This window comes from Corvus moneduloides, chromosome 8 (assembly GCF_009650955.1).
Source record: "Corvus moneduloides isolate bCorMon1 chromosome 8, bCorMon1.pri, whole genome shotgun sequence".
NCBI lineage: Eukaryota > Metazoa > Chordata > Aves > Passeriformes > Corvidae > Corvus > Corvus moneduloides.
Genome location: NC_045483.1, coordinates 26,996,300 through 27,020,931, shown reverse-complemented (window position 1 = coordinate 27,020,931; position 24,632 = coordinate 26,996,300). Strand labels below are relative to the sequence as shown.

At 37.3% G+C, this 24,632-nt stretch overlaps 1 protein-coding gene across 3 annotated transcripts in view; it reads left to right on the top strand.

The window, feature by feature from the left end:
• Positions 1 to 24,632, top strand: part of OGDHL (oxoglutarate dehydrogenase like) — a 50,718-nt gene that overhangs the window by 8,465 nt on the left and 17,621 nt on the right. For all 3 annotated transcript variants that reach the window (XM_032116438.1, XM_032116436.1, XM_032116437.1), the window contains exons 3-16: positions 2,874 to 3,053; positions 6,240 to 6,342; positions 9,614 to 9,729; positions 11,427 to 11,581; positions 14,195 to 14,341; positions 14,930 to 15,020; positions 15,516 to 15,695; positions 16,077 to 16,205; positions 16,584 to 16,763; positions 17,032 to 17,184; positions 18,507 to 18,609; positions 19,207 to 19,335; positions 21,330 to 21,480; positions 23,567 to 23,694. In XM_032116438.1, the coding sequence (XP_031972329.1) occupies positions 2,874 to 3,053; positions 6,240 to 6,342; positions 9,614 to 9,729; positions 11,427 to 11,581; positions 14,195 to 14,341; positions 14,930 to 15,020; positions 15,516 to 15,695; positions 16,077 to 16,205; positions 16,584 to 16,763; positions 17,032 to 17,184; positions 18,507 to 18,609; positions 19,207 to 19,335; positions 21,330 to 21,480; positions 23,567 to 23,694 (1,945 nt within the window). The remainder of the gene's footprint in view (positions 1 to 2,873; positions 3,054 to 6,239; positions 6,343 to 9,613; positions 9,730 to 11,426; positions 11,582 to 14,194; positions 14,342 to 14,929; positions 15,021 to 15,515; positions 15,696 to 16,076; positions 16,206 to 16,583; positions 16,764 to 17,031; positions 17,185 to 18,506; positions 18,610 to 19,206; positions 19,336 to 21,329; positions 21,481 to 23,566; positions 23,695 to 24,632) is intronic.

Below are 24,632 nucleotides of genomic sequence, written 5' to 3'. Positions count from 1 at the left end.
GTGTCTTCTAAGGCTTTACTGTCCTCAGTGCAGTTGATGAATATTGTGATGGCACTAAAAAAAACCCCTCAAACTATCAAGATAAAGCATATTTTAGTTGTTATTCTGTTTGCAACACTGTTTACTATATGGCAGTAAAATGTTGCCACTGAATCACTTGAATTGTGTTATATTACTTGAGAAAATAATGCTTAATTGCAATATAGAATTGCTGGCAGAAGGAATAAAAAATGTATCATCTATCACTGTAGTAATTTTTTTTGGTGAATGTATTTTTTTGTTTTATAAGTCTCCTCTACAATCTTCTTGAAGAACTTCACTAATTCAGTTGAGAAGCTTCAGGTTTGCTGTGAGACCAAGCTGGTCTTCTCTCTGTTCAGTCACATGGCAAATGCTGTTGCCAAAGACTGACATTGATACACAGAACTTGAAGACTATAATCTGGTATCAATCTTGAAAGACACTATAGAAATTTGTAAAGGCTTTGATGGATGTGTATCTAGTAAAAACTAATTTTCTGTAGCCAAATGATGTATTTTCCCTCCCCGCTGATTAAATGTCAAGCCTGTCCAACAAATCAATAAGTTCAAAAATGTGATAGGAAAAAATACTGTGGGTCCATTCTGTCTCAGCTGGCTGCATCTTCAGATGGAAACATTTTCTTTATATTTGTGAGTTTTCATGAAGAAAGAGCCGTATGCTGATTCTCCTTAAACAGATGACTTGTTGGGTGAGTCTGTTTGCATTTTGTTAACAACTCTGTCAACAGAGCACTTGTCTAAAAACACATTCAGTTGTTTGTGGGACTGTGCTGTGATAACTTTTACATTTAAATGACAAAATCTTACTCAACAAAGGGATAGTTATTATCATCATTGTTTGTGTATCATGACATTGGAAAAAGTAAGGAAGAAACCTTAAGCAAAGCAAATTCTTTATTAAAACTTCGAATGTGAGAGATGTCATGGATCCAAGTGTGTGTTTGGAGTTTCCTAATTTAATGTTTAAAGACAATTAATAACTGAGTATTGCCCAAATAATTTCTCCAGTCTAAGTAACTTTAGTAGTTAAAAAAGGGATTATGATTGTTTTTCACTGTCAGGGGTCTGCAGACACTCAGGCTGAGTGCTTTGTAGGCATGGAATAACAATACTGTTCTTAGCACAGAGCAAGAAAGGTGTATAGAGAGAATCCCAGCTGAAATACAGTCACACTAGTAGGCTCTTGTAGACCACTTAGAGGATGTAAGTTCAGGCTTCTAATCTGTGTGGCTGCCAAGATGTCAAGGTAAGAATAATATAGGAAATGGGCATGAATAAGAGAAGGGAGGAGGAATGAATTCTTCATAGTGGGTCTGGAACTGGTCACCACACATGATCTGTCTGCCTTAATTTGTCAGGGCATATAAAAGGCTATGTTTAGATAAGCTTGTGTAAGAGCAGGGTGATAAATTAAGTTTACTGTATTTGGTTCGATGCAGCTTTGTATGAATAAAGAAGTAAGAGGAGTGCATTAAAGCAATGTTTCTTGGCAATGTCCTCATGATAATGATGAGGTTCCCACCCACAGGTTCAGTGAATCCCCCCACTTCCACAACTTGAACTTGGAAGGTTGGGTGATGTTTAGCTCCTTTATGCTGCCCCTCTCATGGTGTTTCTGAACACTTTAAAGCTTTCAGAAATTTCAGTATGAAGACTTTTTTTTAATGAAAACAGGATTTTGTAAATATTTTTCTGTCATGCCATGTTTGTATTACATTATTTTGATTGTTTGGTGAGTTCTGTAATGCATATGTTAAGTAATCTTTTTAAAAGAGTTTCTTTGGACTACTTTTTCACTTTTCTGGCACTTGGTTCTTTGAAATGTAATTGAAATCTGCACTTGCAGCCTCACAGAAGTTTATCTCTTTCAGTTCTTCTATTCCAGTCAGAAAATTATGAAAGTTTTTAAATAGCTTACTTTTTGTTTTCTGAAAGTAGCCAACTGAGAGAAGTGTTTTACACAGATTTCTGTGTAAATCTACATTTCTTTATTGAGTCTAAGTGTCTCAGATATTTTATCCCATTCTGCTGCTCTCTGTTAGCATTCATATATCTAAAACCATTGTAACCTGGCACAGTGACCACCTCATCAGAATGGAAACAGTTCAGGAAAACAACATTTGGGCATTTGTGAGTGAAGTAGCTTGTGTAAAAGCACAGAAGGAAATAAAATAAACTTTTGTTTGTTGTGATTCAGTTTCTGAGATAAGTACTTTTATAAAATTATGACTTGCACTTGAAACCAGGCCCATCATTTCTTTCATAGTAAGGTAACCTAAGATGGTGAGGAAAGGATTTTAGAATCGAAGTCTCTCAAAAAAAACCCCTTTAATTGCTTTTAAAGTTTCTTCAAGAAAAGCTCTTAAGGACTGATTCTGATTTAGTGTAATCAGTGAATGTCTTGAAGTACCATAAATTCTATAAGTATCATTAAAGGAATGGATTCATTTAGTTTATTAAGGTTCTTTGTTTTATAGGCTTGGTAGCTCTTTACCAGCAAGATATTATCATAGCCATTGTTAGCTGCCTGAACAGCACAATTAAAAAGAGCTGTGTGAATGGATAATGTATGAAGATGCTTTACAGTCCTGTGTGCTGGAGAGTTTTCTGCTGAGCAAGCTCAGTGTAAGAAGTGAGAGGAAAAGTGTTCTGTGTAAATAAACACACAGTTGCTACATATCAGGACATATCAGTGCTCTTTTGTTTGCTGTCTATTAGTGGTGTTTTAAGGCACTGTAATCCAGTGAGGTTCTATTTGCAGCTTGAAAGAGCCGCTTTGGTTTAGACTTTCATTTGAGGTACTAAATTTTTCTCCTCTGTACACGTGTCCAGTCCTGGGATGTGTTTTTCCGAAGTGCTAACGCTGGCCAAACGCGTGATCCCCATCTACCAGCTCAGCTGGAAGGAAAGGCATCATTTCTGCAGAGCCACGGCCTGGCCCCGACACCGGGGAAAGCTGAAAAGGTTGTTGAGGACCACCTTGCTGTGCAGTCATTGATAAGAGCATACCAAGTAAGTGTACTCTGGGGTGGGTGTAAGAAGGCCTCTCCTTTGCAAACAACCTTCTTCCTTTTTATGTTCACATTTGGTTTCTTGTCTTAACCATTGTTTTGCTTCTAATCCAAAATGCCTTGAGCTAGACAGCTTTTCCTTTCCAGCACAGTGTCTAAACATGGAAGTGTTACATTCAGACTGGGGTGATCCCCTGGTTTAGCACACTCATAATTCACACTACCCACAGACCTGATGTTGGTCATCTGACTTAGCCTGGAAGGACTTTTGTGGAAATAGTGGTTTGTGAAAGTCTGCCTTCACTTCTGGGAATGTTTGTATTACAGTTTTAAATGTTACAGTCTTTCTTTAGGAAAGAACGAAATGTACTTGCCTTCTCATACATCTAAGGTGAATTTTGAGGTTCCTGATTTGAGCAGGATTATAGGGAAAAAAAAGAGAGAGGAGAAATGATGAATTAACCAGAAACTGAATTTTGGGAGGCTGACAGTACTGAGTTTGGGTTAGCTTTGATGGATTTCTTTTAGAGAGCTGTTCATCCAAATTGACTTTGTTTCACACTCTGATTTTTAACCCTTTTATTAAACTAAGAGATTAAGTCTTAATTTCATTATTTTTCCTCTAAAAGAAGAAGTAATTTGGAAATAGGACAGTGGGTTTTGTTAGATGTTTTCCAAATGAAAAACAAGTTGAAATATTTTTTTTAGACTTGTATCTAGTATCTTAATTTCAATTAAAAGCTTAAAAATTATGTAAAAAACCCCCCCAAAATAACCAACCCATAAAACTAGATCTGTATTTAACAAATATTCCACAAGTGTTTTTTAAATGAGTAACTTCCCAAGAAGTTTCCTACGGTTTGGTTTGAGCAGATCTGTTCCTCCTTGCCCTAAGTATTTTAAATTCTGTTTGGTGTCATGAGAGAAATAGAAGAGGAACTTCTTAAAAGACCTTTTTTTGTACACATCGCATTGTCACCATTGAGTTGGAGGGCTGTTGTAAAAGAGTGAAAATGTTTGTGAATATAAAGAATATGTGAAATTTGCTTAGAAATAGATATGTAGAAAAGAACCACTTTTGCAGTAAAAATTTGGTGACGTATTAGAGAAAATTGGAGAATGTTAGGCTGCTTTAAGACAATTTACTTGAAAATAGTTCAGGGGTTGCCATTTTGCTCTCTGTATTTGTCAAGTGATGGAACAGAAATGTCTGTATAAATGGCAGGCACCCATGTGTCTGCAACAAACAGTCGCAGAGGATTGCCTAAGGCAACTATCTGCTTTTTAAAAGGTATTTAGTACCCTCTAAATTCAGTGTTGAAGTGCTATGGTAATTTGTGACCTTCCTTTGCCTGATAATGAAATGAAATGGAGAAGGATACAGAATTTTCATTTCTCAAACCTGTCAGTGTTTTATGGTTTTTGTGGTAAACTGCTTTGTGGTCTGTTGAGCTGGTCTTCTGAGAAGGCAGTTAATCTATTGCTTGTTCTAACAGAGAGCCCTGGGCACACTGAAAGAAGGATTTTCAGTGAGTTCTGTGTGCTTAGCAAAAGTGAGGCCAGAGGAATCAAGGTCTAGTTTCTGGCAGTCTGTACTTGCATTTAATCAAAGTTATGGAAATTGATGAAAATTTTTTATGTATGTGTTTTCAAAAGGTTGATCTCTGACTTCTGCAGATGTTACTGTTTTCTGTATTCAGTGAAAGTAATAGAATTGATTGAAAAATAGCTTGATATTGAGGAAAATATGTCTTTTAGTTAAAGACTAAACTGCTCCTGGAATAATATGGCACAGCATTGACTGATCTGCCATTCTGGGTTTTGGCATTCTTGCTGATCTTCTTCCTCTTCCTGTTAATACTGAAGAGCAGATGTAACTTAGGGAGGTGAATTCTTTCCTGTTGATTATGTTTGAGACAGAATTGTTTGCTTTGTTCCAGTCAGATAAACTTAGTGCTGCTGTAAACAGTCAGATGGCACAGATGTTGCTGTGGGCATCATTTGGCCTGTCAGAGTTTCATTACTGATGATTCATGAGATGCAAAGAATCACAGAAATCAGGCTGAGTTTACAGGGCTGGTAGTTACAAAAAAGATGCTGTGTTTCTGGTTTCTTATGACTGGAAACCATTTTGTTATAAACTCTCCTGCAAATATACAATAATTGAACAGTGTTTTTACAGGTCCCTTCTTGATGAGCCACACTCTAATCATATTCTATTACTGTGTGATGCTGTTAATACTGCACTTTATAATTTCTAGGTTTTTTTCAGGGACAATTAAGATACTAGTAGTATGAATGAAATTCTACCCAAGGGGTGCAAATTTGTTATTAAAAAGAAAAATTACAAGGTGAAATCAGTAATATATTCATCTATACAAAGCTTTTAATGAGTTAATTTGCTATGTGAAAGTCACACATAAGAGGCATATTAAAATTGTTTTATATTTGTGGCTCTGTTGGATCAATTAGTTATTTCTTCTGTAGCAATGTTCTATGATAATGCACTAGTTTATAGCTGCTTGTGCCATGCATTAACACCAGTCACACTGATCACTGAAAGCTGGCTAAATTTCCCACTCAATTTGTGCTCTTCAGTGTCTTGAATATCAATTCTGTCATAGATCAAATTTCTGAAATTTCATGAGTGAAAGTAGATGCTGTCAGATGCTATCTGATGTGGAGCAGAGCTTAGGAAGAGTGATCCCTTCATTGCCAATATAAACTACTTCAGCACCAATCTTTTTTAAGTCAGCAATGCTGTATTTTAATGTACTTCAGGTGCAGAAGAGAGGATTCAGGCAAAAATATAAAATGACTGAATTGGCAGAGGGTAGGTTCTATAGGCTCATCATAATTTCTTAATTTTACCCAGAGACTGAAAATGTACTCTATAGTAACCTTCTTCACTTTAACTCCAGTGTAATCCCAGTTAAATTGTGTGTCAGACATAATGAAGATTATGTTGTAGTGTGTGAGGTATATATGGATTCAGTGATATAATGCTTGTTTTTTGTTCTTATGGGAATACTTGGGGAATATGTAGCCCTGTCATCACATTAATGGTGTTTACTTGTTCAACTTAATGGCTGATATATATCCTATGGAGAGATGTCACTGACTTTTTCCGTTTATCTGACTTTTGTTAGTGTGATTTCATTTTGCTCTTACTTTCCTCCTGTTTCAGATCCGTGGCCATCATGTGGCTCAGCTAGATCCCCTTGGAATTCTGGATGCAGATTTGGATTCGTTTATTCCATCTGACCTTATTACCACAATTGATAAACTTGGTGTGTAAGCTGTGTGCCTTCTTATTTGCAATGCTCATTTGTGTATCATTGGGCTGAGGTGATTTAATAGGACATTTCACAGATTCATGGAAAGTCTTGGGTTGGAAGAGACCTTAAAGATCACCTAGTTCCAACTCCCCTCTATAGGCAGGGTTGCCACATTTCAGGGAATTTTCTATCTTTTCTGCTTGCTGGTGTCATGATATAGTACTTTTGAGCATCTGTAAGGAGGCTAAAATTTCAGGACAATGGAATTTCTACTCTGAGATCACAGGTGAGGTTCCTTTGAATTCATCACCTGATCAATGATGATTATAAACACTCTATAAACCCCCTAAACGTTTTATTTTGGAACCAAAACAGAAATTAATACTAATCAATACATTGGGCCAAGATTCTGATAATCTAAATTACTCTTATAGCATTACAGTTCATACTTGTTTGAACTGGGGACATCTGAAGGCTAGTCAATAGAGAAGCCAAGCAATAAAGCAAGCACTGGACAGAGGAACTCAGGCAAATTTCATACCAAATTTGGATTCTAATGTCTGATACTTATTCCTTCTGCAATCTTGAAGAAGACTGTTTGAAGTTATCAGAAAAAAAATTAAAAGCGTAGAATTCTTTACCTGTGGATATAATCCAATGGTGATTATGTCTTCTATTATAAACTTCAGTTTACTGCTGTAAGAGTGTAGTGCACTAGGGTCTGCTTTTGCAAAGGTTGTTCTTATTGTTGGAAGGGCTCGTGTCTGAGAAATTGCACTGATCAATTTCTTTGCCTCTCTCTACTTGAATAAAAAAAACACCTGATTGATTTTTCTCTGCTCTTCAATCTACCTGGTTCGTTTAAAATATGGTTTTCTACTTGATGAAGACACTGAATCAATTTTTCTTTGATGTGTAGGGAAGCTTTTTCAATCAGACATAAAACATAGTGCAGGAAGTAAATAATACACATTCTGCTTAATTTTTCTGTAAGCATATCTATTGCCTCTGCTGCTCTGTTTTCTATTTCTGGTGTAGGGAAAGAAACAGTTCTGATCATATAAAGGAATTGGGTGCTTAAGACTAAATAAAGAGATGCTTACACAGATTGGGTCTTCTCTCTGAAGTTTGTCAGCTTTAATTAAGGAAAAACACCTACTAGAAAATACATGAGACATTTACTGAGCAAATATAATTAATTTGGAGCATGGGTGACTGCTAGCACATCAGTACATATTCCTTTAAACTCTACAGATAGTTTAATACAGGGTGTTGTGACTGGTCAGAAGGCAGCTACTGAAGCCCTCATGCCTATAGGAAAAATATGCCAGACATCTGAATGAGATGGGGGGATGTGTTTGAGAGTGTAACCCTGGAGATTTCAGTTCGTTAGGGAAAACAAAATTTATAACCCAGTCTTGGCACAGCAAAAATAGAGGAAGATCTCAAATGCCTATCCTTGAATGTTCCAGGCAGGAAACTTACGGAAGGTCTTTGGCAGGACAGAAAGTATTTTAATGTTTGATTTTTCTGTGCATTTCCTTTGTCCCATCTTCTGGTTTCTTTTTGAGAAATCTTGTGGTAGGAAATTTCTTCTGAGAGTTGCCTCTGTAAATGCAGTTAGTTAGAGATGCACCTACTGCCTGAGTCACACTGTAGAATTGCTTTTGGGATTTCAATAAGGTTGTATCCCTTTAAACACGAGGTGATGCTTCAGTAAATATGTGGTGCTGTGGCACAAAGCACAGATGTTCTGTGTGTGCCCGAATCGCTCCTGTACGTGTTCTGGTTTATGCATGAGAGGACATCAGGAGCCTTTGAAGTCTGAGGGAAAGTCAGCAAAAGCAAAGAAATAAATGCACTGCTTTGTTTCAAATGACACTAAGGCTCTGTCATCCCCTGTGTCACTCTCCCCTCCTGCTGGGAAAAAACAGGTTACAGTGCCAAAAAGGAGAAGTAGTGGTACCTATGCTTTTTTTTGGCCACTCCAGGTTTGAAATTTTAATACAGTATTATAATTTTTATTGAAACCAAAATTTACATTTTAAAATATATTATTTTTAAAACACAAAATGTGTTACTTACTGACAGTGCTGTATAGTAGAAGTGGTGGCAGTGCAGTCCCATGGCCTGACTTCAACTCTTAGGTGCTGTTATTATTTCATCTTTAAATTGCTGCTTTGCTTTTATCTTCAGAAAAATCACTTAACATTTAAGCACTTTATTGATTTAAGACTTATGTGCATGCTGTCATATCAGTATTAAAGTGGATGTCTGCAGCTTATCTGGAAACAAGATAAAGAGTTCAAAGTTAAAAATAGAGAAGCTATTTTTAATTTTTCAAATACTTTTACACGTGTAGGCACATATGTAGTTTTAATGTATATATAAGGTTCTATAATGACTGTGTGTAATGTGTACTATAAATGTTGTATATTTGCTTCTTCCAACTATAAGAAACTGTTTTTCCTTCCTTCATTTGACAGGTCTAGGTTAAACTTGTATTATACAAGGCCTTTAACTTGCATTGATACCAGTCTTTCAGTCTTGTCTGTTGTATATTTTGGCTTTTGAAACTGCATAATAGTTAGGTTAAATATTTTCTTAAATAATATTCTCAGCCAGAACAAGTTGAGGTATGTACAAATCAAGATGGGTCAATGTGGTTAAACAAGTTTTAGGTGATGGGGGTGTGGAAATCTATGTGTTTTATAAGGGGTCACTGCCTGGGAACTAGAGCTCTACAGGCTATTTCAAACAAATTTTCCTAAAAAGAGAGGGTGAATAGAAATGCCTTGAAAATTCTCCAGAGTGCTTGTACAGCATTTTATTGAACCCGTTGTGCATTTTCTCTATCTATTAATGTAATATGCTTCCAACCAACTGGTTCTGTCTGTGAGAAGGGATTCTTTTTGTGTTTGTTGCTCGTGATAGAATAGGTTGTTAAATAAAACAGTGAGCTGCAAGAAGTGTGGAAAATTGATGACATGTCTTAATATGCTAAAATATAAGAAAGGCTTGGATGATTCTAATTTCAATTGTTTCATCTGAGCATTTAAGAAAGAATCCAACAATGACTAATTAAAATATTCGCTTTAAAATCCAGATTAAAGTCAATTTTACTAATGGATACCTTCAAAATATTCACACTTTCAATTTTTAATCTGGTACCTTCTTTCTTAATATTGCTTTATTAAATATGATTGCCATGGTTTAAAAAACAATGCTGGTTTCCTTTTTGTCTTCTGTTCTACTTTGCAAATCAATAATGTACCTGTTGTAGGATTTTATGGTTTGCATGAATCAGATTTGGACAAAGTCTTTCAGCTGCCAACAACCACCTTCATAGGAGGAAACGAGAACAGTCTTTCTTTACGAGAGATCATCAAACGCCTGGAGGTCAGTGGGACATTTTTTCATTTGTGATTTTTTTCATTCAGACCAAAGTGAACTTTATCCAGGTGTCAGTCACAAAACCTTCTTATCATTTGCCAATTATTAATAGAGCATGTAAAGGATTCCAACAACATTAAAAATAACCTTTGTACTAATTCTAGAGGTAGCAGCACCATTGGTGCAATTAGCTGGATACTGGAAATGCCTAGATTAAGGATAACAGGTGAATGTGGTAGAATGCTAATGCCAGCCCTCATTCTGGAAAAAACTGATATTGTTTAAAAGGAGGAGAGCCTTTAGAAATTGTCTTCTAAGTGTTGTACCACAGATAAAACACCTGTGTACACTGTGCTCAGGATGTTCAGGGGTTGCTTTCAGATCCCCATCTCTAGTGAGACCTTTACTTGAGGAAAAATACGAAGGCTGGGTACCAAATTCAAGCCCAGCTGTAGCTTGTAGACAATGATGGTCTTTGTTTTCCAGTCTTTTTTCCAGAGTTTCATTATCTGACAGGTGACATGGTTGATGCCATAGGAAGTCATCAAAGCTAAAATAATTCAAAGGAAAACTAATTTGAAGGAATAAATATCATTAGAGGCGAGCTCCAAATAGCAAAGCAGCAAGTAGGAATGGTAATGAATTTATAGACTGCCGAGTGAGTCATTGCTGGATATTCCCAGTTGTTTGACTTTTATGTTGGCTTAGCTGAGGCATGGTAAATTGTTAAACCACATTATCTCTGCTGTGCATTTGCGCTCGATATATGATTGGTTTTTTTTTTTTTTTTGTTTTTGTACTTCTGGCTTATCTGTGTAGCAATTTTCAAGAGATAATCTTTAAAATTGTAATGTGCAAATAAAAGGACAAAATCAGTAACAAAATCTAAAAGCCTTGAGCAACTGATTTGTGTTAAGGAGAGAGAACCCTCTGCTTTCCTCTTCACTCTAGAGCTTTGGTTTTTATTTTTTTTAAATTGAGGTTAACATTCAATGCTTTCTTAAATGCAGTAGAGAGCACACACTATGCTGAGAGTAGTTTTGTCTCAAACTCACAGTAGGTCTTACTTCTGTTGACTTGTATTGTGGACGTATTTTTCCTAATGAAACGCTCTTTTTTAAGGTAAGAAATAGAAAATTAAAAAAATTAACAAGGAGATAAAATTTCTGTTGTGTCTCTGCATTTCTTCCTGTCCTTTCTCTGCTCTCAGCTGCTTGGATTCTTTTTCGCATTTCCAGGTTTCTGAAACTTGACAGTTATCAGATAATTTGCATTAGACTGTCTTTATTGCTTGATTTAAGGTGACATTTAAATAAGATGTGATAAAAGACACAAATTTTGATAAATCACTTGAAATCTTTGCTGGTGCATTTGAAGAAGAGTGTGCTATGCCTGTAAGAACAGCACTGAGTGAGGTGAAATGTGCCAGGCTGGTTTACTGGCCTACTTTGGGTGTACCACCAAATGAGAATCTTTCAGTTTTAAGATTTTGAAATGTTACTTTGTAGAGAAAGTTTTTTGGTACAAAACTAGATTCAGTAAAATAATTTATTCACTTATAGAATTACTTTGGGGAAGGTACTGTGGAAGAGGAAGACAAGGTAGCTTTCAGGAGAGTAACAGAATATAATTTTAAAAATATATTAGTTTCTTTGTGGCCCACTAGCTCCTAAAGCTTCTCTGTTGGTGTTTTCAATTGCTAGTATACCTACTGCCAACACATTGGCCTGGAGTATATGTTCATCAATGATGTGGAGCAGTGCCAGTGGATCCGTCAGAAGTTTGAGACACCGGGAGTTATGAAGTTCACAAACGAGGAAAAAAGGACTTTGCTGGCGAGGCTGGTGCGCTCCATGAGGTATGCTGGGCTGGGGCTGGGGCACTGCTCTGTGATCTGGAGCTGCTCACATGGGGGAGAACAGTCTCACTGAAATCTGGAGTCCAGGTGGGTGTAGTTAACCTGGCTGCCGCAGCAAAGGAAGGTGTGTGCTGTGAGGAGGCTGTCAGGGTCTGTGTTGCCACTTAGTATTCTGTTATCTTAAAAGGCCTTTAGTGGCATGCCTGGCAATGTTTTCATTGGCTTGAGGAGGTAAACTGGGAAAAAGTTGTTTCAACACACTAGTAATCTACATTTGTGTTAAAGATTCAGTAAATAAGTGTCAGAACAATGTTGGTGTCTGATTTCAAGTCCTGTTCTGGCCCTTTTCATTTTGAGATGTGCCAAGATGTGCTGTACTGTTGCATGACCTGGCAGCAGCAGTTTTAGCCTCTGCAATATATGACAGCACATTTGGAAACAGCTTATTGACTGCTCTCATTGTGGCTATCTGTGTGGAACTACTGTGATCCCAGACTGAATTATCCTCTTACCCCTGGAACAAGGCTTCTCAGACATGAGATTTATTTCAGTCCCTACAACCTGAAACAGTGTGTATGTCCTTTGTTAAATACAAGAGTCAGAGATTTATAAAGGCATGCTTTTTGGTTAAGAGTCTATTTTCAAAGACCTAAAAATGAAGTGCTCATTAGAGGTGACAAAAGATATTTTTGCCAGGTGTTTTGTTTGCCAGTGTTACAGTGTCTCATTAAAGTTTCGTTTAAACAGAAACAAAAATGTCACTTAATGGGCAAGTGAATATTACATTTGAGTAAGTTTGTTTAACAGGCCCTCAGTATGAACTGTGTTCATTTATCCTAAGACAAGAATTTGTGCTTTTATTCCTGCCTAAGCTGTGGAAAAATCTGGAGTTTCTTGTAGCATGTGGGAGCCTAATGTTCATCTTTTGCCAAATGAATTGTCTGCTGAAAAGGGAAGAAAAAAGTTTTACAAAAATTTCTATCCAGCTATTTTTAGAGTGCTTTTTGTTTTATTGTTTGAAAATGACCTAGGAAAGAAGTCTGGTTTTGTGGAAAACTGGTTGTCCTCGAGATTTGTGGCTTTGTAAAGCAGGTTTTCATTGTTTTGCTCAAGAACGCTATTTTCAAAAATGGTCATTCCAAGTACTACAGATTTCAGGTACTTGAAACTGAATTTTAAAGTTGGATTTCTCCTCCCTTGTGGTTTTCACTGAGAGGTTATTGAAGAAAGGGTAATTTTTAACTCCTCTTTATGTAAAATACTCATTGTGTATTTTTGAGCTACTTTGTAACACGTTAGTAAACATGTTAGACCCTGATGTGGAGCCTGATCTGGGCAGGATCAAGCATTTCCAGGTTATCCCTTCTGAGAGCAACCAGCTTTCATCAGATGTATTCCTCACTGGATACTGAATGCATGCAGTGACAGGGGCTGAGCCTTTGTGACTCACAGTGGCATGTGGGGGACTGGCAAGGTGTGACTGTGCAGTGCTGTAGCTCTGCACACATAGTGGCAGTTTGCCTCAAGGAATGAACTAGCTGCTTGTCCAGTACTGGCTTAACTTTCTGCTGCAAAGAGGAGGAAATTGGCACTGGTTTCATTCACCCTGTGGGACCTGCTGTTCACATGGGATGCCACTTTCCCTTTATATAAAAACTGGCATAGCCCCACAGACTCCCCTGGGGAATTCTGGCAGAATAGCTCAGCTGAGGGTCTGGCTTGTTGCTTAGATGGCTGGATTGTAAGGTATTGATGGGTGAGCTAGGAGAGACTTTTGGCAACAATTCATATCACTGCTTTTAGGACTTCAGTCTAAAGAGGTAAATGTCAGCGTTCTAAGTGAAGAATAAGCTGAGTATTAATGGATTATGGCAGTGTTATGAGTGGAGGCACTGCACAGATGATGTAACCAATACAGTTACTTTCATGAATCAGATGTATTTTCTTTGCCTTTTGTATCTCCAAGCTTTACAATGTATAATCCTTTCAGTGTTTGTTAAAAGGTACTTCTAACCACTCACATTGCCTCTGGCCCAAATGCATTAAAGAATAAAAGAGCTTAGAGCTGTCAGGGATTGACATCATTCTGCTGCTGAAGCTGAGGCAGGGATACCAGTGTCCTGGTTCTTGGCCCATTCCCAACTGTTACATCACACAGTCTGAGGAGCCTTGCTATTGAATGAGACCTATGGAATAGGTGTGCTTTCTACTCTGGGTTTTTTACAAGTATTAGAAAATACAGGTTCTGTGTTATATTCTTCAATTCATAGAACAGTCTTCTTTGCTGTGACTCTGCCTATCCAGTGGTCAGTGTCTGTGTACATGAGAACAGAGTTTAACTTAGGAAGTGAATTTTGTCTGAGGTGGGGACTCTTAATTGTTTCAAAGTCCCAGTAAATACTTTTCAGATGGGGCAGAAAGAAGACTGAATTCTCTCCTGTGTTTCCCTCCCCATGTGTGACTTAATTCCAGAAGCCTAAAAACTTGTATTCACAGATGTTTTAAAACAGTTTAATATAATTTTATTTGCTATAAGATGGTAGACAATAAGTATTTGCTACACTACCTTAGTACAAATAATTTCTCTTGGTTTTTTGTTTCTTTTTGGCAAAGATTTGAGGACTTCCTTGCTCGCAAGTGGTCTTCCGAAAAGAGATTTGGTTTGGAAGGATGTGAAGTAATGATTCCTGCACTTAAGACCATCATTGATAAATCCAGTGAAATGGGAATTGAATATGTTATAATGGGAATGCCTCATAGGTAATGCCAATGGAAACACCCCAACAAATGGGCTTACTGCGTTAAGACAAGTTCTGTGTTCTAGAATTTTACTTACAAGGTTGATATTAGAGAAGCTGAGGTAGCAAGAGTCAATCATAGGAAGTAATGGGAACACAGAACTGTAACAATTGCCTGTGAGCAAGATGCTACAGGCTTCACAGGTAAATGGTAGAGAAAGTCTCCTCAGTGTACTTTGAAGCTGCAAGCAAATGTGGCAGCAGCCGTGGTATCTCTGCCATTGCATAGAGTCTAGAACTGGGAAAGGTGAGGTAGTTTTGAACTTACTTTTGCAGTCTGCCTTAATTAATTTTTAATGTGATTTTGTATAAAAATTGCTAGATAGCTACAAAATTTACTTGGATAACTAGGTGTTCTAAAATGTCTGAGGGAATGTGTTGGAGGAACTTTGTAATGGGAAAAAGGGTTGAATCAAGGGTTTCAGGCTCAAAAATTTGAAGAGAATATTTGCAAATTTCTGACAGGGTGGTTTGCAGATTTTGTAAGTTTTATACTGTTGACTCTGTTAGTACTATTTTTGAGACATAACCCTGTTTGGAATTTTCTTAGAGGTCGGCTGAATGTATTGGCTAATGTAATCCGAAAAGAGCTGGAGCAGATCTTCTGTCAGTTTGATCCCAAACTTGAAGCAGCTGATGAGGTAAGATGCTTTTTCAACAGATCTGCATAGAGAGGTCAACATTCAAGAGTTGCTTTGATCACAGTTACTATGAAAACAGCATTATCAGCTGCATTGACTTCTTTTCTAGTTTGAGGAACATGATTCGGTGAAATTTCTTAATAAATTCAAAAATTACGTTATACTTCTAACATGCAGAAGGTCTCTCAGGAGTGACTGTAGATAAATAAGTTCCATTTGACAGAGTTCCTAATCTCTAAGCATCTCTTTTTGTTTTGTGTAAATGAACACTATTTATATGCTGTAAGTATTTATCTAACATTTGATGACAACAGTAAGATAAGAGAATAAGAACAGCATCCCAGTTTGAAATTATGGTATCAAACCCATAGCGCTCACTGATGGTCAGGTAACCAGATGCATTTTTCAGGCCGAAGGATGAATTTTAGGCTTAGTGAATCAGATGGAGCAGGTCTGAATGACATTCCTGAATCATGATTACATCTTTCATATTAGGGATCCGGGGATGTGAAATATCATCTGGGAATGTACCATGAGAGGATCAACCGAGTAACAAACAAGAAAATCACTCTGTCCCTGATGGCTAACCCTTCTCACTTGGAAGCAGTTGATCCTGTTGTGCAAGGGAAAACAAAAGCTGAGCAGTTTTATCGAGGGGATACGGCAGGGAAAAAGGTAAAGATTGCTTAATATAGTAACTTTTAATGGTAGTTTTTCATGGTATTTCCAGTAAAAATAGTTTGCCAGTAGTTTCATATCTCAGAATCTTTCTCTTTTCCCCCTTCACAAAAGGGGTATATCACCTGTTGAACTAGGTAAGGTTTCTGACATGATACCTCAAAGGTAACTTCAGGAAGTAGGCTTAAAGCTTTATTTTATTTGCAAACTGAGCAAAGACAGCAGAATGCTGAGAAATTTATGGTTTATTAAAAAATTACTGTTTTATTTTATAAGCACTGCAGAAATATGGAGCCAAGAAATCCTGCTGAGAAGCTTAAATTGCAGTTTTCTTTTCTAATGTATGTGTGGATATGTGTGTATAATTCTCCCTCTTAGGTTATGTCCATATTATTACATGGGGATGCTGCCTTTGCAGGACAAGGAGTGGTTTATGAGACATTTCATCTTAGTGACCTCCCATCCTACACCACAAATGGCACTATTCATGTTGTGGTCAACAACCAGGTAACAAGTAGAGCCTTTTCCAATCCACTTCTCTGCTGAATATTTCCTCATCCATCTCTTTTTACTGTTGGTTATTAACTGGGTTACTTGTCTCCTCTGGTCATTAGAATGGTTGGGATGTTTCTGCAAGTGATCCTAGTATCTAACAACTCTTGAGTGGATAATATTTTATCACTTACATGTGTTCCTTTCAATTTGTAATACTTAATTGGATTAGGCTTGCTTTGGTTTTTAAGGAAGCAAAAAGAAGCTAGCTAGCCAAAATAAAAAGCTGATGCTGTTGCTGTGCGAATGGCTATTAAATGCAGACATTGTTCAAAACAGAGTAGAGGGAAGTGGTCCCCAAATTATTTTAATAGAAGTTTCTGGAATTTTTAGATTGGCTTCACCACAGACCCCCGTATGGCCCGTTCATCCCCATATCCCACTGATGTTGCTCGTGTGGTCAATGCTCCCATTTTCCATGTGAATGCTGATGACCCTGAAGCAGTGATGTACGTGTGTAGCGTAGCTGCGGAGTGGCGAAACACTTTCAATAAAGATGTGGTTGTTGACTTGGTAAGTCTTGGTTTTCTTAACTTTTCATTCTGTGCATTATGTACATCTCTTATTTTTTAGCAGCTTGGAAGGTCCTGTCAAGAAAATGTATTTGATTTTAAAGGCGTTTAGTTTCTTCATTTTAAAAAACCAAGCAACTAACAGACCCGCAAGAAACCATAAATGTTTTTTATGCAATAAACCACTTAAAATCTCTGTAAAATTTTGAAATGGAAATACTCCATTTTACATTTTTCCTTATCAACAACAGTAGTGTTTCCCTTTGTAGGTTTGTTACCGTAGGAGAGGGCACAATGAAATGGATGAGCCCATGTTCACCCAGCCTCTGATGTACAAGCAGATCCATAAGCAGGTGCCGGTGCTGAAGAAGTACGCTGACAAACTGATTGCAGATGGAACTGTGACACTGCAGGAGTTTGAGGTACATGCCAGCAGAGTTAAAGTAACCTAAGGAGTTGCAGGGAGAAAGATAGATAGATACAACTGTCACTGTATGTTGCCTGCTTGAAACTTCCTTACTGTGATAATTCTTCACCCTTTGACAATTTGTGTTTCAATTTGGCTTGGATTTTTATGTAAAATACTATTGTTGTAACAAAAGGACTGGAAGTGTTCTGAAGTAATTAATATGTATTGCACATAAAAAATTGCTTCAGTTCTGAGGGTAAAGGTGATTAAATGAGAGCACTGGAAAATAGAGGCATTTGTCAGCTGTTCTTCATCTCTAGAACCTTGATTCAGCAACAAGACCGTATTTGAACACTCCCATTGATAGCTTCATATTGCTAATGTTGGCAGGCTTGTGTCCAGCAGTGATGCAATAGAACCAATTTAACTTTCTTATTTTCTTGAAAGAATTCAAGAGTTCAGAGATCATTTGAAGTATTCCAGAAAGATGAGGTGTAGAGCCTGGTGTCTGTATTAAACTGGTTAGGTCTTCACTTTAGTTTTTTTGAGAATGGGTGTTTAGAGTGCACATGAAACAAAGGACCTTCTGAGAAGGTGTAGTGACATGATATTGCAGATCAATAAAAAAGCAGTTTGTGTAGGTGCATTCTGTTGTCTGTAAAAATGATCATACCTCATGCAGAAGTAGCTTTCCTGAATTATTTATTATAAGAGTGTGCCTGTAGAGGCACTAGATCTAGGATCCTGGATGGATATTTGGCTGTACAGACAGACTTCAACATTGCTGTTAATTCTTTTAAAGATTAGCTAGCTCAGTAATGTGAGTGTGTGGCTCTGCAATGAAACACAGGTGTTGCAGAGGCATTCTGCCTCTACAGAATATGGCAATCTATCTGTTGCCATTGATAGGTGTGGCCAGCAGATTCTTTGCGAGACTCTCTCAGACAGACTAATTTTTTTGAAATTTCTTTTCCAAACTTTAGTGGCTTTTGTAGCCAGGAGTATGAGAGCTGGATGGTTTTGATCATAGAAGTATGACTGTAAATCATATTTGGTATTTCACTTCTGTCTCATTCTAGAGCAATGCTTGCAGCTTCAGTTCTTGGTACACTCCTCTGTAACACCTCTCCAATGAACGAAATGATTTATGTAGAGTAATGTGTATAAGCATGTTTCTAAAAGGCAGTTTGATCCTAGATAAAATTAATTCTATTTATTTGAGTTATTGTGACTAAATTTTCTCAGGGAATTAAATATCCTGCTGAATGAGAGGTGTCATCTGTAAGATATAAGGGTGTTATGTTTATCCATTTTAAAAACCTCCTTGTTTTACAGGAAGAAATTGCAAAGTATGATAGAATATGTGAAGAAGCATATACTAGATCTAAGGATAATAAGATCCTTCACATCAAGCACTGGCTTGATTCACCTTGGCCTGGTAAGGAGTGTCCTTTCACTTACCCTAGTGTTATCCAAGTGTGCTTTTATTTTGAGTCCAAAATTTAGGATTTAAATAGATTTTATCAGACAGCGTTCCTTTAAAATGGAATATATGACCTATGATTTGCCCCTGTTAATAGTAAATATAGCATTCTGCCAGATCAACTTGATATAAGTGCTTGTATTAAAAAACATGCAGAGTAGGGTGTGACTTTGAAAAAGCAATTTTTCCAGTTTAGCAGAGAAGTGGTTTTCCTGTACTGTTAACTGTCTGTGCTGTCAGGAAGAAGGAGTATGTCTCATGTTATTTATTTTTTGAGGGATTGAGGTGCCATAGGCCTTTTATTGGCTGCTTCTGCCCACATAGTTGGACTTCACAGGGAGTGAAAGCAGAAACAAAATAGATTATTGCGTGCCTGTAAGATCAGCTTCTGTTGTCATGCAGACAATCAAAATTTTTGTTTCCCAGCAAAAGGGGAAGAACTAGGCTTAGTCTGCTGCTTAGAATGTCACTTGAGTTGTTAAATAAGTTGTAGATAATATACATATCTCCTAAACAGTCCTTTGAACATCTAATCAAATCTTTTCCTTCCAGGCTTCTTTAACATGGATGGAGAACCTAAGAGCATGTCTTGCCCTCCGACGGGCATTTCGGAGGAGCTGCTGACTCACATTGGCAACGTTGCTAGTTCAGTGCCAGTTGAAGACTTCAAAATACACTCAGGTCAGCTGAAGGCTTTGTGTCTCCTACTGGCTTTGTGTCTTGCTTCATTTCTGTATTTCTGCGCAGAAATTATTCTTGGGCCTTTTCTCAAAGAAGAAAATGCCTGTGACTTTTTTTACTTTTACTCTTCCACTCTGTGGGTGAGGAGAATGTGACATTTAAGTTCCTCTTACTTGTTCTCAGCATAATATTCTTTCAGTATCACATCACTTTTGTTCAATACCTAATTAAAATACATTTTTCTCTGAGGGAGGTAAAAGTCTCCTTGCAACCTTAAGAATGAAAGGAGTTATTACCTTCAAGTCCTTGCATTTTTTTTTCCAGAAAGTCTTGGCTTTTATTCTGAAAAGATTCAGTTCTCACTTTGGCATCTGTTACATTAAGTGCCTGTCTCACTGGGGAGCCCTAACACTGTGTCAGAGTTCTGATATAGTTTTACTTCCTGGTCAGGATGAAATCTAGCAACTGTTGGGAGCACTAACCTGCTCATTCTATGGGGAAATGTGGAGACCCTTTGTTGAGGGATCTTTTTTCTTTTGTTGACTTGTAGGGTACGTACTAAAGGAATAAAGAGCTTTGTTCTCTTTAAAATCTCTAGCTAATCCTCTGAGAGTCATCCATAAAGGAATAAAGTTTGTCTTCTGTAAATATTCTATGTGTTTGTGTTCCTTTGGGAAATGAAACACAAGTAATGATGGTAGGGCATTCCCAGTTCTCAATCGCAGGCTTGTTGAGCAGATACAATTAATGGATAAATTTAAAACTCTTCTACACATTTGTGCACTTTGTTGTGACACTGATAAATTAAGAATTATAGTCACCCAATAAAATTTAGTATTAGACATTCTAATTAAAAAGGTAAATTGGTCTCTCGTTAATAAGTTGATTAACCATTGACACTGGGGAACACTTGCCAGTATATAAGGTAGATTTATGGTTCAAAACAATTATGGTATGTTAGATTCTTTTATGCAGTTTAAAAGGCCATGAGAGAGAATTTGTGGAGAAATAGAAGGGGAGAGAAATAGAAATTTAAAGTACTTTGTCCTTTCACGAGAGTGAAACAGCTTAATATCATATAGTCTTGCAACAAACAATGGGAGGATTATTTTGTTTTATTAAAAGTTTAGTGCATTCTAAAGGGAAAATTTTTCAAGACTTTTTTCTTTACTTAAAATGTGGCAATTTCAATGAGAGTTTTATGTGGAAAGAAGGTGGCTGGTTTTCTGTAAAATTGTGGGAAGTAAGGAAAGAGAAATATGGGAAAATAACATATGGGACATCTTACCGAAATCATCAGTGCAGATGTGAAAATAAGATGGTGTCAAGTGACAGTGAATGCAGGAGACACCTGGCCTCAAAGCACCTGTGTGCAGCTGTGAAGTTTTGTTCCCTTTGAAAGTTACTGTGTTGTGATTTGTGTTTTGGCTCACAAGTTTATAAAATCTTCACTGAAAAAAATCAGCTTTTGGTTACCAACTGAAAACCATTGGCAGCTGCTACAGTTTTTCTATTTATATGATATTTGTAGTATTGATCAGTCCAGCCTGTTTCACTGTATAACATCTCCAGAAGTCCAATAAGACAAATGCCAAGAAAAAATGAGAAAAGGAAGGAAGAAAAAAAATCAGAAACCCATCTGCTGATATTTTCAGTCTCTTATAAAACAGTACTTGGTGTTGTAGATGTGAAAATAAATCTTGAGGAAGAAGAATTTCACCATGGGTCTTTTTAATTGTCCTCAGTAGTTTCTGACCCAGTAAACCTTACTTTCCTCTTCAAAAACAAGGTATGAACATTACACAACTGTTTGCTCAGGAAGCAAGTTGCTTTGTTTTACCAGCAGTTCAGTTCTAGAAAACAAAACAATTTGTAGACTGGATTTGGTATCTGTGCTTAGCTTAGCCCATGAGGAAGGAGAATGGTGAATGTAATGTGAACATAGAATTTCTCTGAAGTAGATCCATTTGTTTCTGATCTTTATGCCAATGTAGGACTCTCCCGGATTTTGAAAGCCCGCTCGGAAATGACCAAGAACAGGGTTGTTGACTGGGCCTTAGCAGAATACATGGCTTTTGGCTCTGTTCTCAAAGAAGGGATCCATGTCCGACTAAGTGGGCAGGATGTGGAGAGAGGTACTTTCAGGTGAGTACTGAGATAACTGTTAAATGCTGTTAAAAGTATTTAAGTCCCACACTTAAAGAAACAACTTTAAACAGTTTGTTAAAAAATATGGTCTTCTGCAGGGAGGGGGAAGTTGGGGCTGTTCAGCATTAATCTGAATGTTATAGGTTCTAGCAGTCAATAATAATTAAATTTCCTGTGTATCTGTAAGCAGCATTTTAAAGTATAATATTTAAGGCAGAACAAAGATTTTTAGACACTTTCCACCTTTGCTTGCTGAAAAGCAGAAATGGCATCTTTGCTCCTGCTTTCTAACAAAAAGTACAGTTGCATTCAATCTAATTGCTGAGAAGTAAGAGAGGGTACTTGCTGCAGCAGATCCTGAGTCTTTTAAATACCATTCCAGTGGTGGCTGCTTGGAACTTGTATACCCTGTGAACAAACAAGTTGCCAGTTGTCGAGGCTTTTTAAAGTGAAATAACATCCTTTGTACTGAGACTTTTAATGCCTATGGAGCAGGTATGAAAGCAGGATCTCATCACTTGGTAAAATATATACAGTTTGCTGCCTTACCTGATTCTCTGTGGAGTAAAATGTTAATGATGTATTTAATTGAAACCTTTGATGTGATGCCAGTTCCTGGGGTGAATGCTGCACTGTGCTTCATTGTGAATGCTTCCAGAAGAGAGAAATAAATCTTGGTGCCTGTCTTCTCTGGTATAGTATTGGCTAGAATTTGGGAAGAACTGTATATACTGTGTTGCCATAATAAAACAACATGATGGGGTGCTTTCACTATTTTGGGGCTTCTGAAGTGCTGTCTAGAAAATAGTTCTTTCTTTCAATATTCCACGTGATGGCTTGTTTTCTTCCTGTTTCAGTCCTCAACACTATCAATAGATAGATGCTAGACAAAGCTGCAGACAGAAGCACCAGACCCCTTCTCCTTTTGGAGACAAACTGTTGAGAGAATGGAGGGAAGGGGGGCAGACTTGATTCTGTACTGGTTTGATGTCAGTAAGTCTGACAATTGCACATGTGAAACTTCCATCTATGCTCATCTTAATCACCTTCTGCTACGGAAACACAAAACTTTTTTGCTCAAAAAGCTTAACATCTAGCTAAGCCTTCTGTCTTTGACTGAATGATAAAATCAAAATTACAGTGGCAAAAATGATTCCTGCCAAACAGCTGCCTGGTATGTGAATTTTCCCCTTTCTCTCTACTTTCCTCTCTGTGCTCCTCTTCAAAGGTTCTGTCTTTTTCTGGCTTTACATTGTTGAGTTCTAGATGAATTTCAGAGCCCTTTTGCTAGTGTTTATTATAGCAAAGGGAAGTGCAAAAAGATTCAGACTTCAGTGTTGGCAGCTCTACAACACACAGTATTGTTACCAGTACAATAGCTGTCCTTATGTTAGTAGTTGTAAAGTTGGACATATTGCTGTGATTCACTCAGTCTGCTCAGAGAGTTAATGGATTGCAGTAATTACTTCAGTCATCTCTGTTTTGGTAGTATTCCTTGGTGCCCTATTCTAATGCTGATTAATGGTGTTCTAGAGAACTGTAAATGGTGCATGTGAATGGAAATAGCAGGAAAGAGGATACAACTCCTTCAAGTTTCAGTGCTGAAATTAGATTAGATTAGATTACATTTTTTTCCATTAAAGACAAACAACAATTGTTTCAAGGAAAATATTAGAATTTGTGAGGAAGGCAGAACAAAATGTTTAAATTTAAATATTTAAAAATTTAATAACAATTTGTTCCTCTGAGTTTCTTTACTTTAGTAATTCTGTTTTATAGCAATGCCTTCCCCATCCTTTTCTCTTTCCCCCCAGTTCTACTAGTGATGAGGTATTTGTAGTTTATGTGAGTGCTTGAGAAGCCTGGATAGTCAGTGAAAGTTCTTACAATGCAGCAGTTACATTAGACATGTGATGGTATTTCCCATGGTTTCACCCAAACCAGGCTGTTGTGTGCAGCAAAGATAGCCATGGTGCTTGCTTGCTTTCCAGAACACAGCGTTGATGCTTTAGCTTTGGCAATAGCTCTGTTAAAGCCCAAAGTGATTCTTGGCTAATAAATCTGTTTTAACAACTCTTTGCAGCCATCGTCACCATGTGCTTCATGATCAAGAAGTTGACAAGAGAACTTGTGTTCCCATGAATCACCTCTGGGAGCAGCAGGCCCCCTATACCGTGTGCAACAGCTCCCTTTCCGAGTACGGGGTCTTGGGTACGTCTCGATCTGCCTGGGGTTTGGTAGGGCTGTTGTACAAGAAGCAGAGCTCAGGAAGGAAGAGAATGGGGGAAAAAAGAAAGCTGTAAAATGGTTATGTATGAAACAGGTACCAAAGCTCTTCCTCTCAGGTTCTGGCATCTCTTAAACAAGCATCCTCACATTTTACAATTCTGGGATTCAGTTAAAAGCATCCATCTGCTATTGTTGATCTTGGCAGTGCTGGAACATGCACCTGATGCTTTCTTAAAAGGGGAGGAAATGACAAGAAAACCAGGGACTGTTTGTCATAAAGATAAAAAAATCCACCCTGGTCTTATCTGAACTGCTATTCTGAATGTGCTATTTCAAGAAAACAAATTATTTTTAGGGATAGCATTAATCATAGTGAATTATTTTACCTTCAGCCCCAGAGAATGGATAACCTTACTCTGACATGATGAGGGTGGCAAGAGGAATGTGGAGCATGAAACAAATACATCTAATGATTTATCAAAAGCATTACTGATCCTATGGATAATAAAATATTGTGTGAAGGAAAAACTTGAAACATTGTCGTAGATAAAGGTGATAGTCAATAGCTGCTTTCTTCAAAATTCCAGAAATATTTGATTACTTAGTCATTTTTACAATGCTACATATTACCTATTGCTAATAATATTAAACTTAAAGTGGTATAAAATTGTACAGTTGGAGCATGGACTTGAAGACCAGATTTTTTAGATATTTTTGTTAGCTCTGTGGCAGAATTGGTGTGAACAGAATCACGGTTTTTGTATCACTAACATGTAAACTCTAAATAGGAGAGTGCAAGCAAGGATGTGTATGAACAAGAGGAAAAGAATTGGCATAAATAAAAATCAAGAATTTAATTTCAGAGAATGATTGTTTCCAATTTCCTATTGTTTCTCACAGTGTATTCTGGGGTTTCTTAA